The sequence below is a fragment of the Papio anubis genome, chromosome 4 (genome assembly GCF_008728515.1).
Source record: "Papio anubis isolate 15944 chromosome 4, Panubis1.0, whole genome shotgun sequence".
Classification (NCBI taxonomy): domain Eukaryota; kingdom Metazoa; phylum Chordata; class Mammalia; order Primates; family Cercopithecidae; genus Papio; species Papio anubis.
The window spans coordinates 129367089-129390904 of NC_044979.1; the positions used below are offsets into that span (position 1 = coordinate 129367089).

The 23816-nt window shown below is 43.2% G+C and overlaps 1 protein-coding gene across 4 annotated transcripts in view; it reads left to right on the top strand.

Moving 5' to 3' along the window:
- LOC101000797 (S-adenosyl-L-methionine-dependent tRNA 4-demethylwyosine synthase TYW1) overlaps positions 1-23816 on the top strand; it is a 256556-nt gene that overhangs the window by 105666 nt on the left and 127074 nt on the right. For all 4 annotated transcript variants that reach the window (XM_009202869.4, XM_021935762.2, XM_021935761.2 and 1 more), the window contains one exon: positions 9334-9511. In XM_009202869.4, coding sequence (XP_009201133.2) covers positions 9334-9511 — 178 coding nt within the window. The remainder of the gene's footprint in view (positions 1-9333; positions 9512-23816) is intronic.

Here is a 23816-nt window from a genome sequence, read left to right on the forward strand (position 1 = left end):
CTATGTTGCCCAGTCTGATCTCGAACTCGTGGGCTCAAGCAATCCTTCAGCCTCAGCCTCCCAAAGTGCTGGGATTATAGCTGTGAACCACTGCACCCGGCCTTAATTTTCATTTTAATAATACTATATCTATGGGAATACAAATTTCAGGCTTAAACAGAAATGCTTAGGAACAGAATTCTTGTATAAATTGGCAATTATAGGCTATTTTCAAAGGCTTGAAGGCATTTCCTTCGTAGTTCATGATATTCCCGGTATCTCTACTTTGGCCTCTTTTTGGAGGTCCACTCTTAGCTCATTAATTATTTCCCTCACTCTGGCTTGGAAAGCCCTTTGCTTTCTAGTGTGAGTTCCCACCCTATGACAAAGAACACCTGCTGTCTGTCTTGGGTCTGGTTCAGTTGTGTGTAAGGTGGAACTGGCTGTGGGGACTGTTGCTTGTTGTCTGAGTTCCCCAACTGGAGCTAAGTGGCCAGTCCTGAGCAGCTTTGGAAGATCATTCCTGATGTTTTCGATGCTTCTCTTTTGTGTTCTTAATTCTGAGGGTAGTCATTGTCTTTTCAGTTATTTCACTGAGTTATAAAAATATCTTTCTTTTCCTGACCGTTATTAGCTTTCCTTTTATATACATACAAAATTAACTTTACATTGATTAAAAGTGGGTCAGAATTTCAGTGCCACTCAGTGTCTATTCAAAATGCTGCCTGCCCCCTTCTAAGTACTACTATGGCAGAGAGAAATAGTTCCCAGAAAATGGGACAGAGGTTTCTTTAGCTCAGTTTTCCACCCGTTCAGCAAACATCAAGTGATTACACCGTCTTTGTCAGGAACGTCCTCGGTACTAAAGCTGCAAAAGTGAAAAAGACATCATTTATTGCTAGGTGTTTTTATCTATACTTTAAGCTAGAAGCGAAGTACTGCAAGAAATAAAAGATCTCCAACAGATGGTTTTCACAAACTAGGTATGCTAACATACACATCATAAAGAAAATGTAGAGGTGGGGAAGAGAACACCACCTGTTAATCGTTTTCTGAAACTTATTTATGAGAAACCTCAAGTGGAGTATCTATATCAGACAGGTATTATTTATGACTTTTAGTCAGGACGGGTCATTGGGAAGATTTTTGGCCAGGAACTGCATTGTTATGAGAAGAAAGAAGAGAATGTTTTATTTCTGATCGGCCCAAACTTAAGAAATAGGAAGATACCGAGCATTACATTGTGTTTGTGTGTTATTTGGTTTATCGCTATGACATTAGGATGAAAATTTTTAGAATCTTAAGTTCTGGCTTTGTCATCTTTCAATGAGATGAAGTACGTTTGTTAGTTAATCTGCTGACTGTAATTGTGATTATCCAAGATCAGGAAGCTGTTCAGAAAAAGAAAAATGTCAGAAAACTTGCTTAACCAAAAAAACCAAATAACTAGAATAACAAAGCAGAGTTTAGTTGTGAAAGGGTTAAGATTTAGGCACCATGAAGAGAACAGATCGTGTGTATGTGCATGTGCATGCGTGTGCATGCGTGCGTGTGTGTGTGTGTATCAGTGTGAGATAATGGGAAACAGCACTATAGATTTGCTGTTAAAATGTCCTGTGTCTCATGTGGACTGTTTCTTTCTTCTCCAGGAACCCTTTCCATTAGAAATTTAGAGGCTGTTATCAGAGAAATGCAAATCAAAACCGCAATGTGATACCGTCTCACACCAGTAAGAATGACGATCATTAAAAAGTCAGTAAACAACAGGTGCTGGAGAGGATGTGGAGAAATAGGAACAGTTTTACACTGTTGGTGAGAGTGTAAACTAGTTCAACCATTGTGGAAGACAGTGTGGCAATTCCTCAAGGATCTAGTACTAGAAATACCATTTGACCCAGCCATCCCATTACTGGGTATATACCCAAAGGATTATAAATCATGCTGGTATAAAGACACATGCACATGTATGTTTATTGCGGCACTATTCACAATAGCAAAGACTTGGAATCAACCCAAATGTCCATCAATGATAGACTGGATTAAGAAAATGTGGCACATATACACCATGGAATACTATGCAGCCATAAAAAAGGATGAATTCATGTCCTTTGTAGGGACATAGATGAAGCTGGAAACCGTCATTCTGAGCAAACTATTGCAAGAACAGAAAACCAAACACCGCATGTTCTCAGTCATAGGTGGGAATTGAACAATGACAACACTTGGACACAGGGTGGGAAACATCACACACCAGGGCCTGTCGTGGGGTGGGGGGAGGGGGGAGGGACAGCATTAAGAGATATAGCTAATGTAAATGACGAGTTAATGGGTGCAGCACACCAACATGGCACATGTATACGTATGTAACAAACCTACACGTTGTACACATGTACCCTAGAACTTAAAGTATAATTAAAAAAAAAAAAAGAATTTAGAGGCTGTTTCAATTTCTGTCATATTTCCTTGAAGAGAGTGCAAGAAGACATGAAATGGAGTCCTTGAGGCCTTGTTTTTGGGAGGACCAGTATAACAGCCTCTGGCAGAGAGCAAGAAATAGAAACATGCTCTTATGAAGGAGAGAACCAATGTTTTACATATGCTTCTCCATCCCTTACTTGTGAGAGAATCAGGATAACTTGAACATCTGAGAATCCATTACTTTAAAAAGTTTATCATCAATAATTTTTTTGTCTTGTATTTTGTTTGTTTTTGTGATTGTCGAAATGGGGGAATATGATTATGATATTTTTATTTGTAGTTTTCTGGAAAGGATGGCATTGGTGTCTCTGCTTCTAGGTTTCCTCCTGTCCTCCTTGGCTGCTCTGTGGTAGTGCCCTTTGTTGATCCCTCTTCCTCTCCCCAGAACTGTGAGTGTCGTAGGACTCAGTCCATGGCCCTCCTCCCTGTTCTGTTATCCCCAAGGCTTGCTTTGTCTGAGTGGATGGCAGCCATGTTGCTCGGGCCGAACATTTTGTAGAAATCATTGAGCCCTCTCACTCTCTCATACCCTACATCCAGTCCATTTGAAAATCCCTCTTGACGATACCTTCAAAGTCGAGTCAGCTGATCGACTTTGCCACCTCCACTATCATGCCACCTTTACTGTCACCACCTTGGTCCAAGCCACCATTTCCTTTTTGTATTATATTACAGTCTGTTGGCAGATTATCCTTGCTCCTTGCCCCTCTGTTCTCAGTGGAGAACCTGATGTGATCTACTTAAAACAAAAATTAGTTTATGCCACCCTTTTCTCAAAATCCTGCATTGCCTACCCATGTGACTCAGGTTCCCTAGACATAATCAGGCAGGCTCCCACTTTGGCATCTTTCCTCTGACTCTAATGTTCTCTTCTCTTCCCTCTTTGCACTCTTGGCCCACTCCCTCACCTCCTCCAACTACACTCCCCTTTTCAGCAAGACTTATCCTGACCAGTCTGATTGACAGGGCACCTGCCTCTTTTTCTTCTTGGCACCCCACATCTTCATTGCCCTGCTCTTTCTTTTCTTTTATCACCTTTTTTTTTTTTTTTTTGGAAACAGAATCTGGCAGCTGGAGTACAATGGTGAGATCTTGGCTCACTACAACCTCCGCCTCCTGGGTTCGAGTGATTTTCCTGGCCCAGCCACCCGAGTAGCTGGAATTACAGGCACCTGCCACCACGCCTGGCTAATTTTTTTATATTTTTAGTAGAGAGGGAGTTTCACCACGTTGGTCAGGCTGGTCTCGAACCCCTGACCTCATGATCCGCCCACCTCAGCCTCCCAAAGTGCTGGGATTACAGGCGTGAGCCACCACGTCCGGCCGAAAACTTCATCTTTACCAAAAATTAAAAAAAAAGAAGCCGAGTGTGGTGGCACATGCCTGTGGTCCCAGCAACTAAGGAGGCGGAGGTGGGAGGATCACCTGAACCCAGGAGATTGAGGCTGCAGTCAGCTTGATAACATCACTGCACTCCAGCCTGGGTGACAGAGGGAGACCCTATCCAAAGAAAAATAATAATAATTGAATTTATTTTTCAGTTCACAAAATGAAAACATTTGTAGCCAGCACGTTTTGAATGATTATGTGCTGGGCCTGGCACCCCATTAAGTATTTCATGTAGCTTATTTAATTTAATTTTTTTTTTTTTTTTTTTTGAGACGGAGTCTTGCTCTGTCGCCCAGGCTGGACTGCAGTGGCCGGATCTCAGCTCACTGCAAGCTCCGCCTCCCGGGTTTACGCCATTCTCCTGCCTCAGCCTCCTGAGTAGCTGGGACCACAGGTGCCCGCCACCTCGCCCGGCTAGGTTTTTTTTTTTTGTATTTTTTTAGTAGAGACGGGGTTTCACCGTGTTAGCCAGGATGGTCTCGATCTCCTGACCTCGTGATCCGCCCGCCTCGGCCTCCCAAAGTGCTGGGATTACAGGCTTGAGCCACTGCACCCGGCCTGTTTCATTTAATTGTTATAATAGCTGTATGTGTATGTGTAAAATCTCCATTTTAAAGATTAGGGAATGGGCTTGGAGAGGGTGAGAGAGGTTTGACCAAGGATATAAAACTAGCTTCACGGTAGAGCTCGGGTGTGAACCCAGTGCATCTGAATCCCAGGGGCCAGGGCCTAACCGATACTCCTTTCACTTTCTGAGTTTTAGGTTGGTTTTGGAGTTCAGGTTCAACCTGCCTTTCTACTCATCTGCTCATGGAGGGGGGATTATAGTTAATGATATGCTTTTTCCAAAAGCAAATGTTATGCTTAATGCTGAGTTGTCTTGGCAACATAGAATGAGCTTAAGGATCAAATTTTATTTAAAAACCTTATTTTACTTGAGTTAAGATCTTAGATTTCAATAACCTAAAAAATTATTCATCCATCCAAAAATACTGACATGAAATACATTCTTACAGTTGCAGTTAGACAGTCATAAAAGAAGGCATCACCTGTCATGCCTAGATTGTTTTCATTTTGGTCTGTAGTCTGTTGCTTTGATCTCTTGGGTATTTACTTGCACTTTCTCTTTTATTTTATTTATTATTTTGTATTAGGGGTACATGTGCATGTTCTTTACATCAGTGTATTGTGTACCATGGGAATTGGGCTTCTTGCATACCCATTACTCAAATAGTGAACATTGTACCTGTTGGGCAATTTTTCAACTCTCACCCCGTCCCATCCTCTTTTGGAGTCTCTAGTGTCTATTATTTCCGTCTTTAGGTCCATGTGTACCCATTGGTTAGCTCCCACTTAAAAGTGGCAACGTGTGATATTTGATGTTCTGTTTTTTTAGTTCACCTAGGATGATGGCCTCCAGCTTCATCCATGTTCCTGTAAAGGACATGATTTTGTTCATTTTTGTGGCTGTATAGTATTCCAGGGTGTATATGTACCATATTTTCTTTATCCAGTCAACCATTGATGGACACTTAGGTTGGTTTCATGACTTTCAGCTATTGTGAATAGTGCTGCGATGAACATACGAGTGGGTACAGGTGTTTTTTTAATATAATGATTCCTTTTCCTTTAGATAGATACCTGGTAATGGGATTGCCGGGTTGAATGGTAGTTCTATTTTTAGTTCTTTGAGAAATCTCTCCAAAGAGGTTGAACTAATTTACATCCCCACCAACAGTGTGTAAGCGTTCCCTTTTCTCTGCATCCACGCCAATATGTGTTGTTGTTTTACTTTTTAGTAATAGCCATTCTGATTAGTATAAGGTGATATCCCATTGTAATTGTAATTTTGCATTTCTCTGCAAATGATTATTAGTGATGTTGAGTGTGTTTTTCACATTACTTAACACTTTCTTATTTCTAAGGTATGGGAGAAAGAAAGAATGTATGTGTGTGTGTGTGTGTGTGTGTGTGTGTGTGTGTCAAGCACACCTGACACCAATACCTTAACTTAAACATACCTGGAGAATGACTGTGTGTTCTAAGAGTATGTGTTCTGAGCTCTGAACTAGGAGATCCAGGAGTGGCCAACCTGGGGATTCATTCTCTTTGTTTTTTTCTGTGAAGGTTTTATTTGGGCAACAGAATGAGAGAACCTCATTTTCTATCTATGAGGAACATCTGAACCCCTAGCCCTTCCTGTGGAATGCAGGTCATGCAGGGGATCAAAGCCCTTTGTTTTGGGTTACATAAAGTGGTGCCTGGTGGGGACTGCTAGTGGGGCCAGGGGTTACTAAGTGAAATGCTGTATAAACCACATGATTTTTTTTTTTTTCCAGACAGGGTCTTGCTCTGTCACCCAGGCTAGAGTGCAGTGGCGCAATCTCGGCTCACTGCAACCTCTACCTCCCGGGTTCAAGCGATTCTTCTGCCTCAGTGTCCTAAGTAGCTGGGACTACAGGCGTGCATCATCATGCCTGGCTAATTTTTGTGTTTTTAGTAGAGATGGGGTTTTGCCATGTTGGCCAAGCTGGTCTTGAACTCCTGACCTCAAGTGATCCACTGGCCTCGGCCTCCCAAAGTGCTAGGATTACAGGCATGAGCTGCTGTGCCCAGCCAAACTGCATGCTTTTTTACAAGCAATTGTGGTGTTCCTGCCCAGCCCACTGCCACTGGACTGCCCTGTTTGTGAGTCCTTTCAATAAACCCTACGTCTTGGCCGGGTGTGGTGGCTCACGCCTGTAATCCCAGCACTTTGGGAGGCTGAGGTGGGCGGATCACGAGGTCAAGAGTTTGAGACCAGTCTGGCCAACATAGTGAAACCTCGTCTCTACAAAAAAAAAAAAGAAAATTAGCCGGGCTTGACGGTGTGCACCTGTAATCCCAGCTACTGGGGATGCTGAGGCAGGAAAATCGCTTGAACCCGGGAGGCAGAGGTTGCAGTGAGCTGAGATTGCGCCATGGCACTCTTGCCCGGGCAACAGTGTGAGACTCCGTCTCAACAACAATAACAACAACAGCCCCTATGTCTTGTTCACTGGCTCTGAATCTCTTTGCCGGCCCCTCACAGGTGGTGCTATCCCTAGTGAAGTCAATCAGGGCCTGGCGGAATGGTAAAATAAAATCACTTTCAGAAAACTATGGCACAACTGAGCAGTGAAATTTAACTTTATTTCGCCCACGTTCTTTGTTATTGTTGTTAAGGTGACAGTGACTGGGATCGAATCAGTTTCATAAACCAGAATAAAGGTGGTAATAGCAAATCCTTAATGAACATTTCTTGTGTGCCAGACACTCCGCTAAGGCCTTTACGTGCATTATCTCATTTAATCCCAACAAAAATTCTTCAAGGTACTTACCGTTTGCTGCTAAGAAAGTTATATTTCAAAGATGGTCAATGAGAGTCAGAGAAGACACATGAACATGCTTCTCCCCCAGGCCCAGGCTCCATGAGGAATCCTTATCCTGCAGAGAGAATATATTCTTCAAAAGGAACCTAGAAATAATTGATTTAGAAGTATCAGGAGTCAAGGAGATATATATTTTTTCTTTGTTTTTTTCAACTCTTAAGTTCAGGGGTACAAGTGCAGGTTTGTTCTGTAGGTAAACTTGTGTCATGGGGGTGTGCTGTACAGATTATTTCATCACCCAGGTATTAAGCCTAGTACCCATTAGTTATTTTTCCTGATCCTCTCCCTCCTCCCACCTTCCATCCTCTGATAGGCCCCAGTGTGTGTCATTCCCTTCTATGTGTCCATGTGTTCTTAGGATATGTATTTTTGCCTATTTACACAAGTCTTTCACGTTCTCTGTTAGACTGAAGGACTTTTAGGACAGCGTATCTCTTAATGCCTTCTACATTGAGTCAAGAGTAGTGCCTGTCAAACCAAGCTGCATGCTGGAATCACACGGAGAGCCCTTTAGAAATCCTGATGCCTGAGGCCCCTCCCCAAAGACTGTGATTTAATGTGTTTGGGATACGGCCTGGACATTGGGATTCTTAAACGTTTTTTGGGTAACTCCAGTGTCCAACTAGAATGAGTGGTGTATGCCAGTGGCTACCTAACTTGTCTGCACATTGGAATAACCTGGGGTGCTTCGGAAACTATGAATTGCCTACACCCCTCTGCCAGAGATTGGCGTTCAGTTGATCTGACCTGTAGCCTGGATTGTGGGAATTTTAAGATTCCAAGGTGATTTCTAACGTGCAGACAGGTTTGAGGCCCTCTGGTTTCATGCAGTGGCTTTTAGCCTTGGCTATACGTAACAATCATCTGAGAAGCTTTAACAAAACTCATTGCCCAGGCTTGCACCCACTCTGATGAAACAGACTCTTTGGAGGTGGACCTAGGTGGCAGTATTTTTTTTTTTTGAGACGGAGTCTCACTTTGTTGCCCAGGCTGGAGTGCAGTGACACCATCTCCTCTCACTGCAGCCTCTGCCTCCTGGGTTTAAGAGATTCTCCTGTCTCAGCCTCTCGAGTGGCTGGGATTACAGGTGCCCGCCACCACGCCCAGCTAATTTTTGCATTTTTAGTAGAGACAGGGTTTCACCATGTTGCCAGAGTGGTCTCGAACTCCTGACTTCAAGTGATCCACCCACCTTGGCCTCCCAAAGTGCTGGCATTACAGGTGTGAGCCACTGCACCTGGCCTATTTTTGTTTTTTGAGACAGGGCCTTGCTCTGTCATCCAGGCTGGAGTGTAGTGGCACGATTGTGGTTCACTGCAGCCTCAACCTCCCAGATTCAAGGGATCCTCCCACCTCAGCCTCACAAGTAGTTGGGACCAAAGGTGTGTGCCACCACGCCCAGCTACTTTTTTTTTTTTTTTTTTTTAATTTTTAGTAGAGACAAGGTCTCACTATATTGCCCAGGCTAGTTTTGAACTCCTGGGCTCAAGCAATTCTCCTGCCTTGGCCTCCCAAAATGCTGGGATTACAAGTGTGAGCTACCGCACCTGGCCTGTGGCAGTATTTTTTGAAGCTCCTCAGGTGATTCCAGTATGAAATCTGAAGTATTCCAGTATGAAGCCAAAGATGAGAATGATTAGGTCTCTTCTTTTTCTCTCCTATACAGTTTTGGATCAACTACATTTACTTTCCCAGCTTGAGGAATGATTGGTCTAGAAGAGGCTTATTCTTATGCAGATATACTGAGTTCATTTTCTTAGATCAACATGAAAGAATACAAAGCTAAGCAAATTATGCAAAGGGACTTATTCTGCATCCCAAATAATTAGCTAACAAAGCTAGTTTTGCCTGCTTATATTGATGTAGTTTAACTGGTACCAAAACTAAGAATGAGGTTACTGACTGATTTTTCTGATTTAGTAATTCTAGTCCCACCCTGTCCTTTGGCCTTTGTTTTGTATTCTTTGGTATCAAAAATGAATTTGCTCTATAAAATCAAAGCATCATTAAGAAAAATGTAAGTGACATCCTGTATCTGTGCGCTATGTAGCTGAGTCCTTCTCACTGTATTCTGCAGGAGTACCGGGCGTCAAAGCAGAGCGCTTTGAAGAAGGAATGACGGTAAAGCACTGTGCATTGTCCCTCGTGGGAGAACCAATAATGTACCCAGAGATCAACAGGTTTTTGAAGCTGCTCCACCAGTGTAAAATCTCCAGCTTCCTGGTCACAAATGCACAATTTCCTGCGGAAATCAGGTGAGTTCTCCAGCCTATCGGAGAGATGCTGCGTGAATCTATGTTTCACTGCAAAGTAAAACTAATAGGCATTAATGCAATCAAATAGGATTTATTGATTACTTACAACATACAAATGTCGGGCTTTGGGAGGTAAAGATGGTCCTGCTTTTCAAAATCTGTTCTATTAGGGACAAACATTAGTAAAAAGACTAGAGGCACAGATACGTCGCTAGGGGAATTCAAAAGAGAATGAATTTTTTTTTTCCAAATGGGAGAGGCAGGGTAAAACTTTCCAGAGAAGCTGTCATTTAATTTTTTTTTTTTTTGAGTCGGAGTCTCACTCTGTCTCCCAGGCTGGAGTGCAGTGGTGCGATCATGGCTCACTGCCACCTCCGCCTCCCAGGTTCAAGTGATTCTCCTGTCTCAGCCTCCTGAGTAGCTGGGTCTACAGGCGCCTGGCACCATGCCCAGCTAATTTTTTATTTTGTATTTATTTATTTTTTTTAATAGTGATGGGCTTTCACCATGTTGGCCAAACTGTTCTCGAACTCCTGACCTCAAGTGATCCTCCTGCCTCAGCCTCCCAGAGTGCTGGGATTAGAGGTGTGAGCCACTGCGCCTGGCCTAATTTTTATCTTTATGTCTGGGAATAGTACTTGAGAAGGTAGGAAACTATATTGTTGTTAAAAAGGAACTTCCTGAGAAAGACATGGAGTTGTGGTATTTGTGATAACCATTATGTAAGTGTAGTTTATTTAGACCACAGAGTGTGTGAGAGGGGCAGGTGGAAGTCAAGTTGGAAAAGTTGGGATTAGATGGTCTAGGACTTGAAATGTGGTCCTTTCAAACGATCTTGCTTCTTGCAGAGCAGTCTACTGGCGTGGTATACAATGGGGGAGACAAGAAGCAGCAGGAACCTAGATAGGAGATTATGATGTTTGCTTAGGTCAAAGTTATAAGGGTGGAAGCAAGTCAGTGGGAATGAGGGAGTCTTAAAAAAGATGCTGTTAAGCCGGGCGTGGTGGTTCATGCCTGTAATTCCAGCACTTTGGGAGACTGAGGCGGGTGGATCACCTGAGGTTGAGGTTCAAGACCAGCCTGACCAACATGGAGAAACCCCATCTCTACTAAAAATACAAAATTAGCTGGGCATGATGGTGCATACCTGTAATCCCAGCTACTCGGGAGGCTGAGGCAGGAGAATCGCTTGAACCTAGGAGGCAGAGGTTTCAGTGAGCCGAGATTGCACCATTGCACTCCAGCCTGGGCAACAAGAGCGAAACTCCGACTCAAAAAAAAAAAGATGTTGTTGAACGATTGCTAGGTACGATTGGCAAACTGCTTGTTTGGCTCTGAGAGGCTAGCGGAGAAGAGGACTAGGTAATTACACTGAGGGTTCCAGCCGTGTTGATTGCTAGGATTATGAGGCCCCATAACAGCAGAGGGCTCTTGTAAGGAAGGGTCAGGTTCAGGTGGTAGGATGATGAGGTTGGGTTGGACAACTTAAGGGAGGGCTCTCCTGATAGGGATGGTCAAAGGCATCTCCTGGGGCCTCTGGGGAAATGACCTGTTTTTGTGTCATACTGGGACTAGGCACATGCTGTAGCACCAAAAGTATTATTCAGTTTTACTCGTCTGTTATTTATTGGTGTTTTCCCCCATTAGACTGCAAGTTCCTTGAGGTCAAGACCTCTGCTTATGTATCTCGGTGCCATTTTTTGCCTGGTGCACTGTAGGTGCTCAGTACATGGGTAGTGAAATATTGGGGAAATAGGAAAAAAAACCCATCTTTTTGAATTCAAGTTTGTTTCCTAAACACTGGCCAATAAAGTAAGGTTGTAAGAATTAAAGAAAGAAGAGAGAAACACGAAGGGCGGCTTAACAGTTAACAGGTTTATTTTGAACCTGGGAGGGACTTCTCACTGAGCTAGGTCAGAAGCCACACTCTGTTACAGACTAAGAGTTTTGAAGGATTCAGGGTGCGAGAGTTTATCAGAGGCCTGGACTGCTTCTGTGCCTCTTTGTTGTGCTCATCTGGGAGGGAGAGGTGTGTGTCTGTTCCCATACCTCTTTCTGCAGCTGCAGGCATACCCTCGAGTCAGCTTTTAGCTTCCCTACCAAATTACTGCACCTGAAGGGAAAGGAACGTGCTTATTAAGGCCCACTCTTTTACTGGGGCCCAGTGTATGAGGGTGAAGTTTGGCAGTTACCCAAGAGACTTTCCCCCCACCTCCCTCTGTGCCCCAGGGATCTTATCTGTTTTTACTGTCTGCTGTTTCTGGCTGCTTCTAGTTGGAAGTGATTTCCTTGAAATGCCTGAAGCTAGAAAGGGAGCTGGAACTTAAAGTGGGAGGGTTTGTCTGACATGACGGTGCTCCTGCTCTGTCAAAGATGTGACAAAGAGGTGAAAATATTTGCAAAAAATGAAGACCATGGTTATTTCTAGAAAGATTGATCACATACACTCACACACACACAGTCAGCTTGAAATATTTATTTATTTATTTTTGAGACAAAGTCTAGCTTTGTCGCCCAGGCTGGAGTGCAGTGGCACAATCTTGGCTCACTGCAACCTCCGCCTCCCAGGTTCAAGCGATTCTCCTGCCTCAGTCATCCCAGTAGCTGGGACTACAGGCACATGCTACCACACCAGCTAAGAGACGGGATTTCACCATGTTGGTCAGGCTGGTCTCAAACTCCTGACCTCAAGTGATACACCCACCTCGGCCTCCCAAAATGCTGGGATTACAGGTGTGAACCACCAAACCTAGCCTGAAATGTAATGTCATAGGAAATCAAAGAGTTGATTAAAATTATTAGCTACCAGGCAATAATATGAAAATCAGTGTATTATCATAAAGATAGCTAAGCTATTACTTTTTGAAGCTGTATAAAAAGGTGAAGTTAAAAAGTTTTTAAGAAGTCAATGTGTCTATTTTACATAGGGTTGCTGTTTCTGTTTTTAAACTTTAGTTGGGTTTTAAATCCCTGAATTTTCACATGGCTCATGCGGGGGACATTGGGATAGAGTGATGTTTGGGGTATATGCATAAAAAAAGGGAGTCTGTCTTAAATTAAAGGCATACATCCCCCAAAAAGAATGGAATCTGTTAGTGGTAGGATGTAGTACTTTTTTGCAAAATGATAACCAGAGAAAATTCATTGTTTGATCATGAATGGAATTGTCTGTGAATGCCATCATGGATTGAGGAAAATTATAGAGTATAAGATATTTACCCGAAAACATCCAGCAAAATGTTGGGCACATTTGGTAGATGTTGTTGAGTCTCTCTTTCCCTCTCTTGCTGGTGAGTCTTCTCAGGCCTGCAGAGGGATCATGGAATGCCACAAGATGTTCATACTAGCCTCGATTGCCATCTTCAACAAACAAAAGAGATAGGACGGCATATGATTCCAAAGAAATATTTCGTCATTTACTAAACCTGACTGGCAAATGAGGAGGGAGACAAAAAGGAAGAAGTGAGGTGGCAGGATTGGGGTAATAGGAAGAGTAGCAAACTTCTCCGATCCTGAAAATGAGAGTTTAAAAAGTGGATGGGTTTACTCTATCAGGAATCATCAAGAAAGAAAGAACGAATGCTTAGGAAATAGAGGTTACACTTTTGGATTGTTTTTTTTTTGAAATGGAGTCTCGTTGTGTTGCCCAGGTTAGAGTGCAGTGGCACGATCTCGGCTCACTGCAAGCTCTGCCTCCAGGGTTCAAGTGATTCTCTTGCCTCAGCCTCCCAAGTAGCTGGGACTACAGGCACCCGCTACCATGCCCAGCTAATTTTTTGTATTTTTAGTAGAGACGGGGGTTTCACTGTGTTAGCCAGGATGGTCTCGATCTCCAGACCTCGTGATCTGCCTGCCTCAGCCTCCCAAAGTGCTGGAATTACAGGTGTGAGCCACTGCGCGCAGTCACGCTTTTGGATTTTTTCTTTTTTTTTTTTTTTGAGACAGAGTCTCGCTCTGTCGCCCAGGCTGGAGTGCAGTGGCCGGATCTCAGCTCACTGCAAGCTCCGCCTCCCGGGTTTACACCATTCTCCTGGCTCAGCCTCCCGAGTAGCTGGGACTACAGGCGCCCGCCACCTCGCTCGGCTAGTTTTTTGTATTTTTTAGTAGAGACGGGGTTTCACTGGGTTAGCCAGGATGGTCTCGATCTCCTGACCTCGTGATCCGCCCGCCTCGGCCTCCCAAAGTGCAGGGATTACAGGCTTGAGCCACCGCGCCTGGCCTACACTTTTGGATTTTTAAAGCATCCTTGAAGCTCCTATTACGAAGGGTGCTGTGCTTCAGGGAGCAGGCATGCAAACTGTGTTGCATCTTTTAGGGTATGTCCTTCCCTGACATAATAGGGAATATGCAGAAAGTAGCCATTCTAGATTCAGATCTCAAAAAGTGGGCACATCTTTGTTATCCATTGAAATACCCATCTCAAAAGAGAAGAACAAAAGCAAGTCTGAGGTCTACAGATTACTGCTAGGATATGGGAATAATTTCTGATAATGCGAGTCTGGTATACATGGGTTGAGGACATAATCTTTCAGCTTACCTTTTTCTGAAACAGAGCAGTCCTCTTGGCTTGGGAATAATGTATGTCCAAATGTTAGGAGGTCCTAAGTATAAGACGACCCTCCTACCCCCACATTTCCCAATGAAAGATTTGAATTATCTAGAAAAAACTTCAAAAACAGAATGATGAGAATTGCCATGCTAGATACTATGATGTGTCATAAAACCACAAGTTTCAAATACTCTGGACTGTAGAGTAGTGAAACAAGATAGTCTTCAGATAGCCTTTACTTTTAAAGTAATACTTTCAGGACTTGAGGCCTCTCTGAATTAAACTAAGGATGCTCCCTGCCAACCCCCATATCCCAAGAGAAAACAGAAAGAAAAAGTTTTCTAAGAGGAGATAATCTTACTTATTTCTGTGAATAGGAGGAATCAAAATACCAGTTGTCTCTGGTGTCTTAGTTTCTTGCAGAAAAATAAGGCTGTAGATTAACTAATAGAACACAGAGGCCATGTATTTTGGAAGTTTCCTTTAATGTCGATAATGCTAATTCTATACAGCAAGTCAGCTCATACAGTTCAGCTATTTGCTGAGCCTCTTGCAGCCATTTCATCTTTGAGCACACTGTAAGAATTAAAGAAAGAGGAGAGAAACAAGAAGGGCAGCTTGACAGTCGGTAGGTTTATTTTAAACCTGGGAGGGACTTTTGACCTTACACATACACTAGGAAGTAATACTGTTCTCTGGGTGGTTTGGTGGCCTATTTATTTTTTATTTTTTTAATTAGAATTTTTTTTTTCTAAGTAACTGCAATACCACCTGTACTCTGGTATCTTTTGAGGGGAATCTAGACTTTGTCAATTGTCTGTATTATATTCAGACTAGTGGCTTTTTCGGGGTACTAAACCTTTCCCTAAAAGGGTTTCAGTCTTCCTTCCAGCTCCAAAGCATATGACTGTGTATTAGTCTGTTCTGGCATTGCTATAAGGAACTAACTGAGACTGGGTAATTTGTGAAGAAAAGAGGTTTAATTGACTCACAGTTCTGCGGGTTGTACCGGAAGCATGGCAGGGGAGGCCTCAGGAAACTTACAAACATGGCGGAAGGCAAAGGGGAAAGCAGGCACATCTTCACACAGCAGGAGGAAGAGAATGAAGGGGAAAGGGAAGTGTTACACACTTTTAAACAACCAGATCTTGTGAGAACTCACTCATTATCACAAGAACAGCAAGGGGGACGTCCCCATCACCCAACCACCTCCCACCAGGCCCCTCCTCCAATATTGAGGGTTACGAATTCAACATGAGATTTGAGTGGGGACAGACAGAGCCTAATTATATCAGACTCTACTGACAGTTCTGCCCCTGAGAGTAGTTTTCACAATGAGTGGTCCTCCAGGAGTTTTGGGAGAGCCAGATATTGGTTGTGGTTGCTGTATAGAAGCAAACACCTTAGGCAAATGAGAAAGTTTTTGCTCTCTGAGTAGCTTTATGCTTTTGTTTGTCAGAGGTTAATAAAAGTGACAAGAATGTGTAACACACTTCGTGTTAATAGGCCTGGTGGTGATTAGACAAGAAAAAAGCCATTTCTTGATAGGAAAGTACTGATATATTTTAACATGTGTCAGTTCTCTTTTGCTGCAATCACTCACCTCAAACTAACAATCAATCATTTAGTTAGCTCATAACTCTGCAGATCAACCTGGAAGTCTTTTGCTGGTCTCAGTGTTGTTCACTGGGTGGATCTGCCAGGGCTGGCTGATTGACGATGGGCTGGCCTGGGACCCAGGGGCCACTATTCACGTGGCCTCTCATCCCCCAGCAGCTGTGCCACACTTTATCACAGTGTGGCCGGGTTTCAAAGAGCAGTGAGTGGGGCAAGCTCCAATGCACGAGCATCTTTCAAGCCTTTGCTTGTATCACATTTGCTCACTTCCCATGGACCAAAGCAAGTCACGCGGCAGAGCTTCAAGTCAATGAGAAGGCACTCAGATCTACAGGGCAGGGACACTTGGGTACTGGGACAGGAGGAGTCGATGGCCATATTTGCAGTCTACATACAGCACAACAGACCACACTTGTCAAGGAGTATAACCTTGAACTTACTGGGGCTCAGTATTCTTCAGGAACTCAGTTGATGATTATAATTATGTGAATAGCCCAGATGATATACAATCAATTTTCTCCTTAAGCCCAGAGGTCTCAAACCCTCAGTTGATAAGAAGTAGGTTTTGCTTTTCCTACACCTATTTACCACTTTTTTTTTTTTGGAGCCAACATTGAAAAATCAAGAGATTTTACATAAAATCTGGACTTTTGACTTTGAAAAGATGATCTGGCAAAAGTTGTCAAGAGCCAAGGAGTAGTTATCTTTTCCAGGAAGCCCTGTGGTTTTCAGTTTCCCATACTCCTCCCGTCTTGCTGTTTCTTCAGCCCTGAGGCTGAGTGTCATCTGCCACTTGTCAGAGGAATTGCACGGTTGATTTTCTTATAGCAGAGAAATTCCTGTCACCATTTCTAAAAAAGTGAAATAGTGAAAGGAAGACTGAGAGGCCACATAGCCCCAGAAAAATGGAAGAAAGCATATCACTTTAAGGAGAGAATATTCGTGTGTGTTTCATAGGCAATCTGCATTTTGGTGCACAAAGAACGTTTGAGTGAGGAGAGAATATTCTTTTTTTTTTTTTAATTTTTATTTTTTGGAGACGGAGTTTTGCTCTTGTTGCCCAGGCTGGAGTACAATGGTGCGATCTCGGCTTACCACATCCTCCACTTCCCGGGTTCAAGTGGTTCTCCTGCCTCAGCCTTCCGAGTAACTGGGATTACAGGCATTTGCTACCAAGCCCAGCTGATTTTGTATTTTTAGTAGAAACGGGGTTTCTCCATGTTGGTCAGGCTGGTCTCAAACACCCGACTTCAGGTGATCTGCCCACCTTGGCCTCCCAAAGTGCTGGGATTAGAGGCGTGAGCCACTGCACCTGGCTGGAGAGACTATTCTTGTGTATTTCATATGCAGTCTGCATTTCGGTGCACAAAGCACTTTTGAGTAAGGAGAGAATATTCATGTGTGTTTCATATGCAATCTGCATTTTGATACACAAAGAATTTTTTTCCCTCTTAAAAGTGACTTGCTCGACTCACATTATTTCCTTGGTCCCTGTAGACATGTGAGTTTAGAACTTTGTTCCAGGGCACGGTACCATCTGTACATTCAGCTTTGCAGTCAGAGAGGTTCATCATAGCTGATGTTACTGCTGCCATAGAAGACTCCATGGAATCATTTCTTATACATCGCTCCACGCAGTGATGCTGACGACACCTTGGTAAAAGCAGATCTCTGTATGGCATCGTGTTGTAAGGCAAGGAAGTTGTTGAGGAGGATGTTTCCCAACACTGAACAGCTTCTTCCCTCTGAGGAACCTCAGAGAACTGGTTTGTTCTTACCTTGTGGACATTTGAATCCTGTAACAGTGTCTCCCACTTCAAGAGTGTGCCAGAGTTCAGAGTCAAATCTGTAGTCATTTGTAGACTCACAAACTCTTTGCTTCATATTTAGTCCATGTTAATTGTTTTATCATAATCATCTATTTTTATCATAATCATCTATTTTATATTATTTTAGTTTCATCATAATCATCTATTTTATATTATTTTAAAATTTACATTTAGAATCTCATAGCTCTTTTTTGGTGAGTACTGTAAATCTAAAGCTTTTTAGCTGCTGGCAGGTTTATCATAAGAAGACAGAGCTGTGCTCAGCATTTAACTATGACATGATTAACTTCTCAGACTCACCTCCTGCTTCCAAATTTCATCCCTGTGTACGTTTACTTTCGAACACCTTTTTCTTGAAACTGTAGGAACTTTATTCTCTTTTGTCTGCTGCTTCTGTGTTTCTGTTATTTTGTTTGCTTTGTGTTTTGTTTTCTTTAGTTTTTGCTGAGGCATTCACCACATCTTTTAGAGAACCTCCATAAACTGGATGTCTCTTTGCATATTAGGTGCATAGTATATGTTTGAAGAGATGAGTGAAGTTTAATAAACACGCAGTTTTCTTGTATGTGTTAGCTCAAAATGGCTCCAGAAAACAGCTACAATGAAATGAAGATTGAATACCGCCTGATTCTTTCAATAGAAGTTTCTTTCAATAGAAGTAAATACTGCCTGAGTCTTTCAATAGAAGTTCCCCGCCCCCCAGCCTATCTTGTTTGCACTAAACATATGAAGTTTAAAATCTAATTTTCTCTCCTGTCTTTGAATTCGTGGAATACTTTTCTGAAACATGCCTGTCTGCATGGGCTAAAGAGAGAGAGAGAAAGTGCAGAGAGGTGGCAAAAAGCTTTGGCTCTGTCTGGAAAAGATCTAGATTTGAATCTTGACTGGATCTCCTAGTGTCTTTCTGACATTGGAGGATAACTTTTCAGTGCCCGCTTTCCACATTTGTAAAATGATGATAATAATAATGACTACCTTATGGTGGCATTGCGAGTATGTGAGATAAGACATGAAACACAGAAGTTTCACCTTTGGAAAGGCAGGCTAAGTAATGTTGGTCAAAATATACTTTAAGGCAAAACCCATTAATTACTTGAGGTAAGATTGACTTTTTTTTTTTTTTTTTCCTTCAGAGACAAAGTCTCATTATATTGGCTAGGCTGGTCTTGAACTCCTGCGCTCAAGTGATCCTTCCACCCTGGCCTCCCAAAGTGCTGGGATTACAGGTGGGAGCCACCATGACTGGCCAAGATGGACTTTTTTTTTTTTTTAAGATGGAGTCTCGTTCTGTCTCCCATGCTGAGTGCAGTGGTACAATCTCGGCTCACTGCAACCTCCACCTCCCAGGTTCAAGCAATTCTCGTGCCTCAGCCTCCCGAGTATCTGGGATTACAGGCATGCACCACCATGCCCAGCTAATTTTTGTATTTTTAGTGGAGACGGTTTCACCATGTTGGCCAGGCTGGTCTCAAATGCCTGACTTCAAGTGACCTGCCTACCTTGGCCTCCCAGAGTGCTGGGATCACAGGAATGAGCTACTGCACCTGGACAAGATGGACATTTCTTAATAATAAAACATTAAACCCACCAGAAACATAAAATCATATAACAATTCAAACTTTTTAACACTGAATAATATAGTCTCAACATTGACAGACTACAAAGGGGGAGAAATAATAGATTTTTAACTGATTTCTCTGAAAGTGATAAATCAAAATTAGTAGGAGTATTGAAGATTTGAGCAATGGAATTAACAGATTTAACCTATATCACAGAAATAGAGCATTCCAACCAGAAACTTTGGAATACAGATTTTTTCTTTTTCTTTTCTTTTCTTTTTTTTTTTTTTTTTGAGACAGGGTCTCACCCTGTCACCCAGCCTGGAGTGCAGTGGTGCGATCTCAGCTCACTGCAGCCTCTGCCTCTCGAGTTCAAGTGATTCTCCCACCTCACCATCCCCAGTAGCTGGGACTACTGGCGCACGCCACCACACCGGCTAATTTTTTTATTTTTTGAGGGAAACGGGGTTTCACCATGTTGGCCAGGCTGGTCTTGAACTCCTGACCTCAGCTGTATGCCAGCCTTGGCCTCCCAAAGTGCTGGGATTATAGACATAAGCCACCACGTCTGGCCTGAATACAGTTTCCATTCAAGAGCACAGAACTTGTTCACAGAAAAATTACCAAATGGCCATTTGCTGAACATTATAGACATTTCAAAACAGGGTTGAAATTGTATAGAGTGTGATATCTGAACACAATGGAATTAAATACCAAGAGATAATTAGAATATTCTGGAATTTAAGCAACACACTTCTTATTTACTTACAGGTCAAAAAGAAGATACAGTGGAAATAGAAAATATATTGAGGCCGGGCGCGGTGGCTCAAGCCTGTAATCCCAGCACTTTGGGAGGCCGAGACGGGCGGATCACGAGGTCAGGAGATCGAGACCATCCTGGCTGACACGGTGAAACCCCGTCTCTACTAAAAAAATACAAAAAACTAGCCGGGCGAGGTGGTGGGCGCCTGTAGTCCCAGCTACTCGGGAGGCTGAGGCAGGAGAATGGCGGGAACCCGGGAGGCGGAGCTTGCAGTGAGCCGAGATCCGGCCACTGCACTCCAGCCTGGGCGACAGAGCGAGACTCCGTCTGAAAAAAAAAAAAAAAAAAAGAAAATATATTGATGAATGATTGATAGATAAGAAAACAAAATATGTGGGTTGGATGTCAGCAGAAATAGCAAAGCACAGACCTTAAAAATCCTGTTTCTCCATGAAAACGATGAAAATACTGGCAAAAATGGTCACAAGCGACTTTTTCTTACCTGTGGAAATTAACCAAAGGCTTGCAACAATGTAAGGCGCATATATTCACAAAAAAATTTTTGTGAATTTGCTGCATTTCAGTAAGAAAAATGAGCTTTGTGATGTTAACTTGTTCTATTCCATTCTCACTTTCCCTAGCCTTGAAAACCAGTAGCTTGGCCAGGTGCAGTGGATCAGGCCTGTAATCCCAGCACTTTGGAAGGCTGAGGCAGGTGGATCATTTGAGGTCAGGAGTTCAAATCCAGCTTAACCTACATGGTGAAACCCTGTCTCAACTGAAATACAAAAATTTAGCCGGGTGTGGTGGCGGGCACCTGTAAGCCCAGCTACTCGGGAGGCTGAGGCGGGAGAATCACTTGAACTCAGGAGGCAGAAGTTGCAGTGAGCCGAGATCACACCATTGCACTGCAGCCTAGGGGAAAGAGCAAGACTCCATTTTAAAAGAAAACAAAAAAGAAAACCAGTAGCTCACAACCACAGTAAAAACCAGTAGCCCGGCAGCTGTGGGAGGGGGCAAAACAGAGTGGGAACTCCTTCAAAGTGTCATTCCTAGGAAATTGTCATTATATATGACTTGTATGGCAAACCTGGAAACTTTCTCTCACAGGGGTTGTCTTTACTTGAAGTGATTCAAGTTTGTCTGGTGCAAAAAGCCTTTGTCTGGATGTTTCACCTAAACCATTACGGACGATTGTTTAACTTCACAAAGCTGCCTCAAGTGGCATTAACAGCTAGGGCAAACAAGAAGCTCACCAATAAATGTAAAAGGAAAAGTTGGGCCATGAGATGTCATAGAGGACTTTGAAAAGCTCCATCGTATTCCTGGGAATCTCCAACACCACTTACATGATCAGGGCTGTAGGCATGCTGGAGAAGAATTGAGAAGGCCCTGTGCCCTTGGTTCTTCCTGAGTAAGCAGGCAGCGAAAACCAAGGCAGAGTTGCAAACTGCCTGCCTGGGTGATGAAGGCAAAATTACAGAGCCCCTCGACAAACGCTAGGAGGCTTACCAGTTGGAAGCATTTAAGGATATTTCTGTCCATTCATAAGCTGACCACTAAGCTAACCAAACAGAGACTTCAGTGGCCAAACACAACAATGAATATTGAATTTGCCAAATTATTTCAGCAACAACAAACAGCAAAAGAGAAAACCAGGAAACAAACAAAACAATATGCCCAAAACCAGGTAACCACCCAAACCAAACAAACCTGGGTTGAGATGTATCTGATTTCCAGAGTTGCCACTAACGTTATTTAAAATAATGGCCAGGCGCTATGGCTCATGTCTGTCATCTCAGCACTTCGAGAGGCTGGGATGGGAGGATTGTTTGAAGCCAGGAGTTTGAGACTGGACTGGGCAACATAGTGAGACCCTGTCTCTACCAAAAATTAAAACATTAGCCAAATGTTTTGGTGCATGCCTGTAGTCCCAGCTACTGAGGATGCTGAGTCAGGAGGGTTGCTTGAGCTCAGGAGTTCAAGATTGCAGTGAGCCATGATCGTGCCACTGCACTCTAGCCTGGGGGACAGAGTGAGACCTTGTCTCAAAAAATAAACAAATAAAAAGAAAATGTCTAGTGTTTACTTTAAAGAAACCCACAAGATATACAAAGAAACAAGAATGTGGCCTATACACATGAAAGAAAACAGAGAATAGAATCCGTCTACAAGAAGCCTAGATGTTGGACTTACTAGACAAAGATTTGACATTGGCTATTTTAAATGTGTTCAAAGAACTACAGGAAAGCATTTTCTTTTTCTTTTTTTCTTTTTTTCGAGGTGGAGTCTTGCTCTGTCACCCAGGCTAGAGAGCAATGGCGCAATCTTGGCTCACTGCAACCTCCGCCTCCTGGGTTCAAGCAATTCTCCTGTCTCAGCCTCCTGAGTAGCTGGGATTACAGGCATGGGGCACCATGCCTGGCTAATTTTTGTATTTTTAGAAGAGACGGGGTTTCACCATGTTGGCCAGGATGGTCTTGAACTCCTGACCTCAAGTGATCCACCCCCCTCGGCCTCCCAAAGTGGTGGGACTACAGGCGTGAGCCACCACGCCTGGCCAGAAAAGCATTTTCAAAGAAACAAAAGTATGAAAATGATGACTCATCAGATAGACTATCACTAAAGTCTCTCAGAGACCCATGGGGCACCTTCAGGCATGCCAACATATAAAGGGAATTCCAGAAGGACAGGAGAGAGAGAAGTGAGAAGAAAGAATATTTGGACAAATAATGACCAAGGACTTCACAAACTAGAATTTGGGAAATTCGCAAATATGTGGAAATTAAACAACACACCGTTAAATAACCAGAATATCAAAGAGAAATCACAAAGTGCTTTCTTTATCTGTAGTTGTTAGAAAATCAAAGAAAAGTCTGGGCGCGGTGGCTCACGCCTGTAATCCCAGCACTTTGGGAGGCCAAGGCAGGCGGATAACCTGAAGTCGGTTCAAGACCGGCCTGGCTAACATGGCAAAATGCTGTTTCTACTAAAAATACAAAAAATTAGCTGGGCGTGGTGGTGGGTGTCTATATTCCCAGCTACTTCGGAGGCTGAGGCAGGAGAATCACTTGAACCTGAGAGGCAGAGGTTGCAGTGGGCCGAGATTGTGCCATTGCACTCCAGCCTGGGTGACAGAGTGAGACTCTGTCTCAAAAAAAAAAAAAAAAAAAAAAAAAAAAGTGCACTCTTTATGTATTGATATGGAATGATTTCTACAAGTTCACAATCTTTTATCCCTTGTGCCCAAAAGTGTTTCAGAATTTTAGAAAGACAATACAGTATATCCACTGTATTTTATGGAACATCTCCAGCACCCTAGCGCCACACACATGTAATTAGTTCTACAATAAAGTATGCTTAGTCACAGAAATGGAAAAATTACCCAGGCACCATGGCTCATGCCTGTAATCCCAGCACTTTGGGAGGCCGATGCAGGCAGATCACCTGAGGCCAGGAGTTTAAGACCAGCCTGGCCAACATGGCACAACCCCGTCTCCACTAAAAATACAAAAAGTAGGCAGGTGTGGTGGTCTGTGCCTGTAAAACCAGTTACTGGGGAGGCTGAGGTAGGAGAATCGCTTGAACTCAGGAGGTGGAGGTTGTTGTGAGCCGAGATCGTGCCTCTGCACTCCAGCCTGGGTGACAGAGCAAGACTGTCTTTAAAAAAAAGAAAGAAAAGAAAAGAAAAATGAAGAATACAAACAGCCTTGTAAGTCAGATTTCACTTTCAACTAAGTTTGTCTCCAAACTTAGAAAAGCAACCTTTTGGTTATTAGAGCTTTTTGGAGTTTTAAATTGTGGTTAAGAGGTTGTTGGATTGGTGATAAGTGGGGGGCACGGGGGAGCCAGATGCAGAACGGTGCGCTGTGCTGGCTTTTTAATCCATCCATCACACTGGAGCCACGTGACTTTCATCAGCACTGATCTGATTGTGTCACCGGCTACATAAAACTTCAGTACAGCAAACCTAACCCTGGCAGGACAT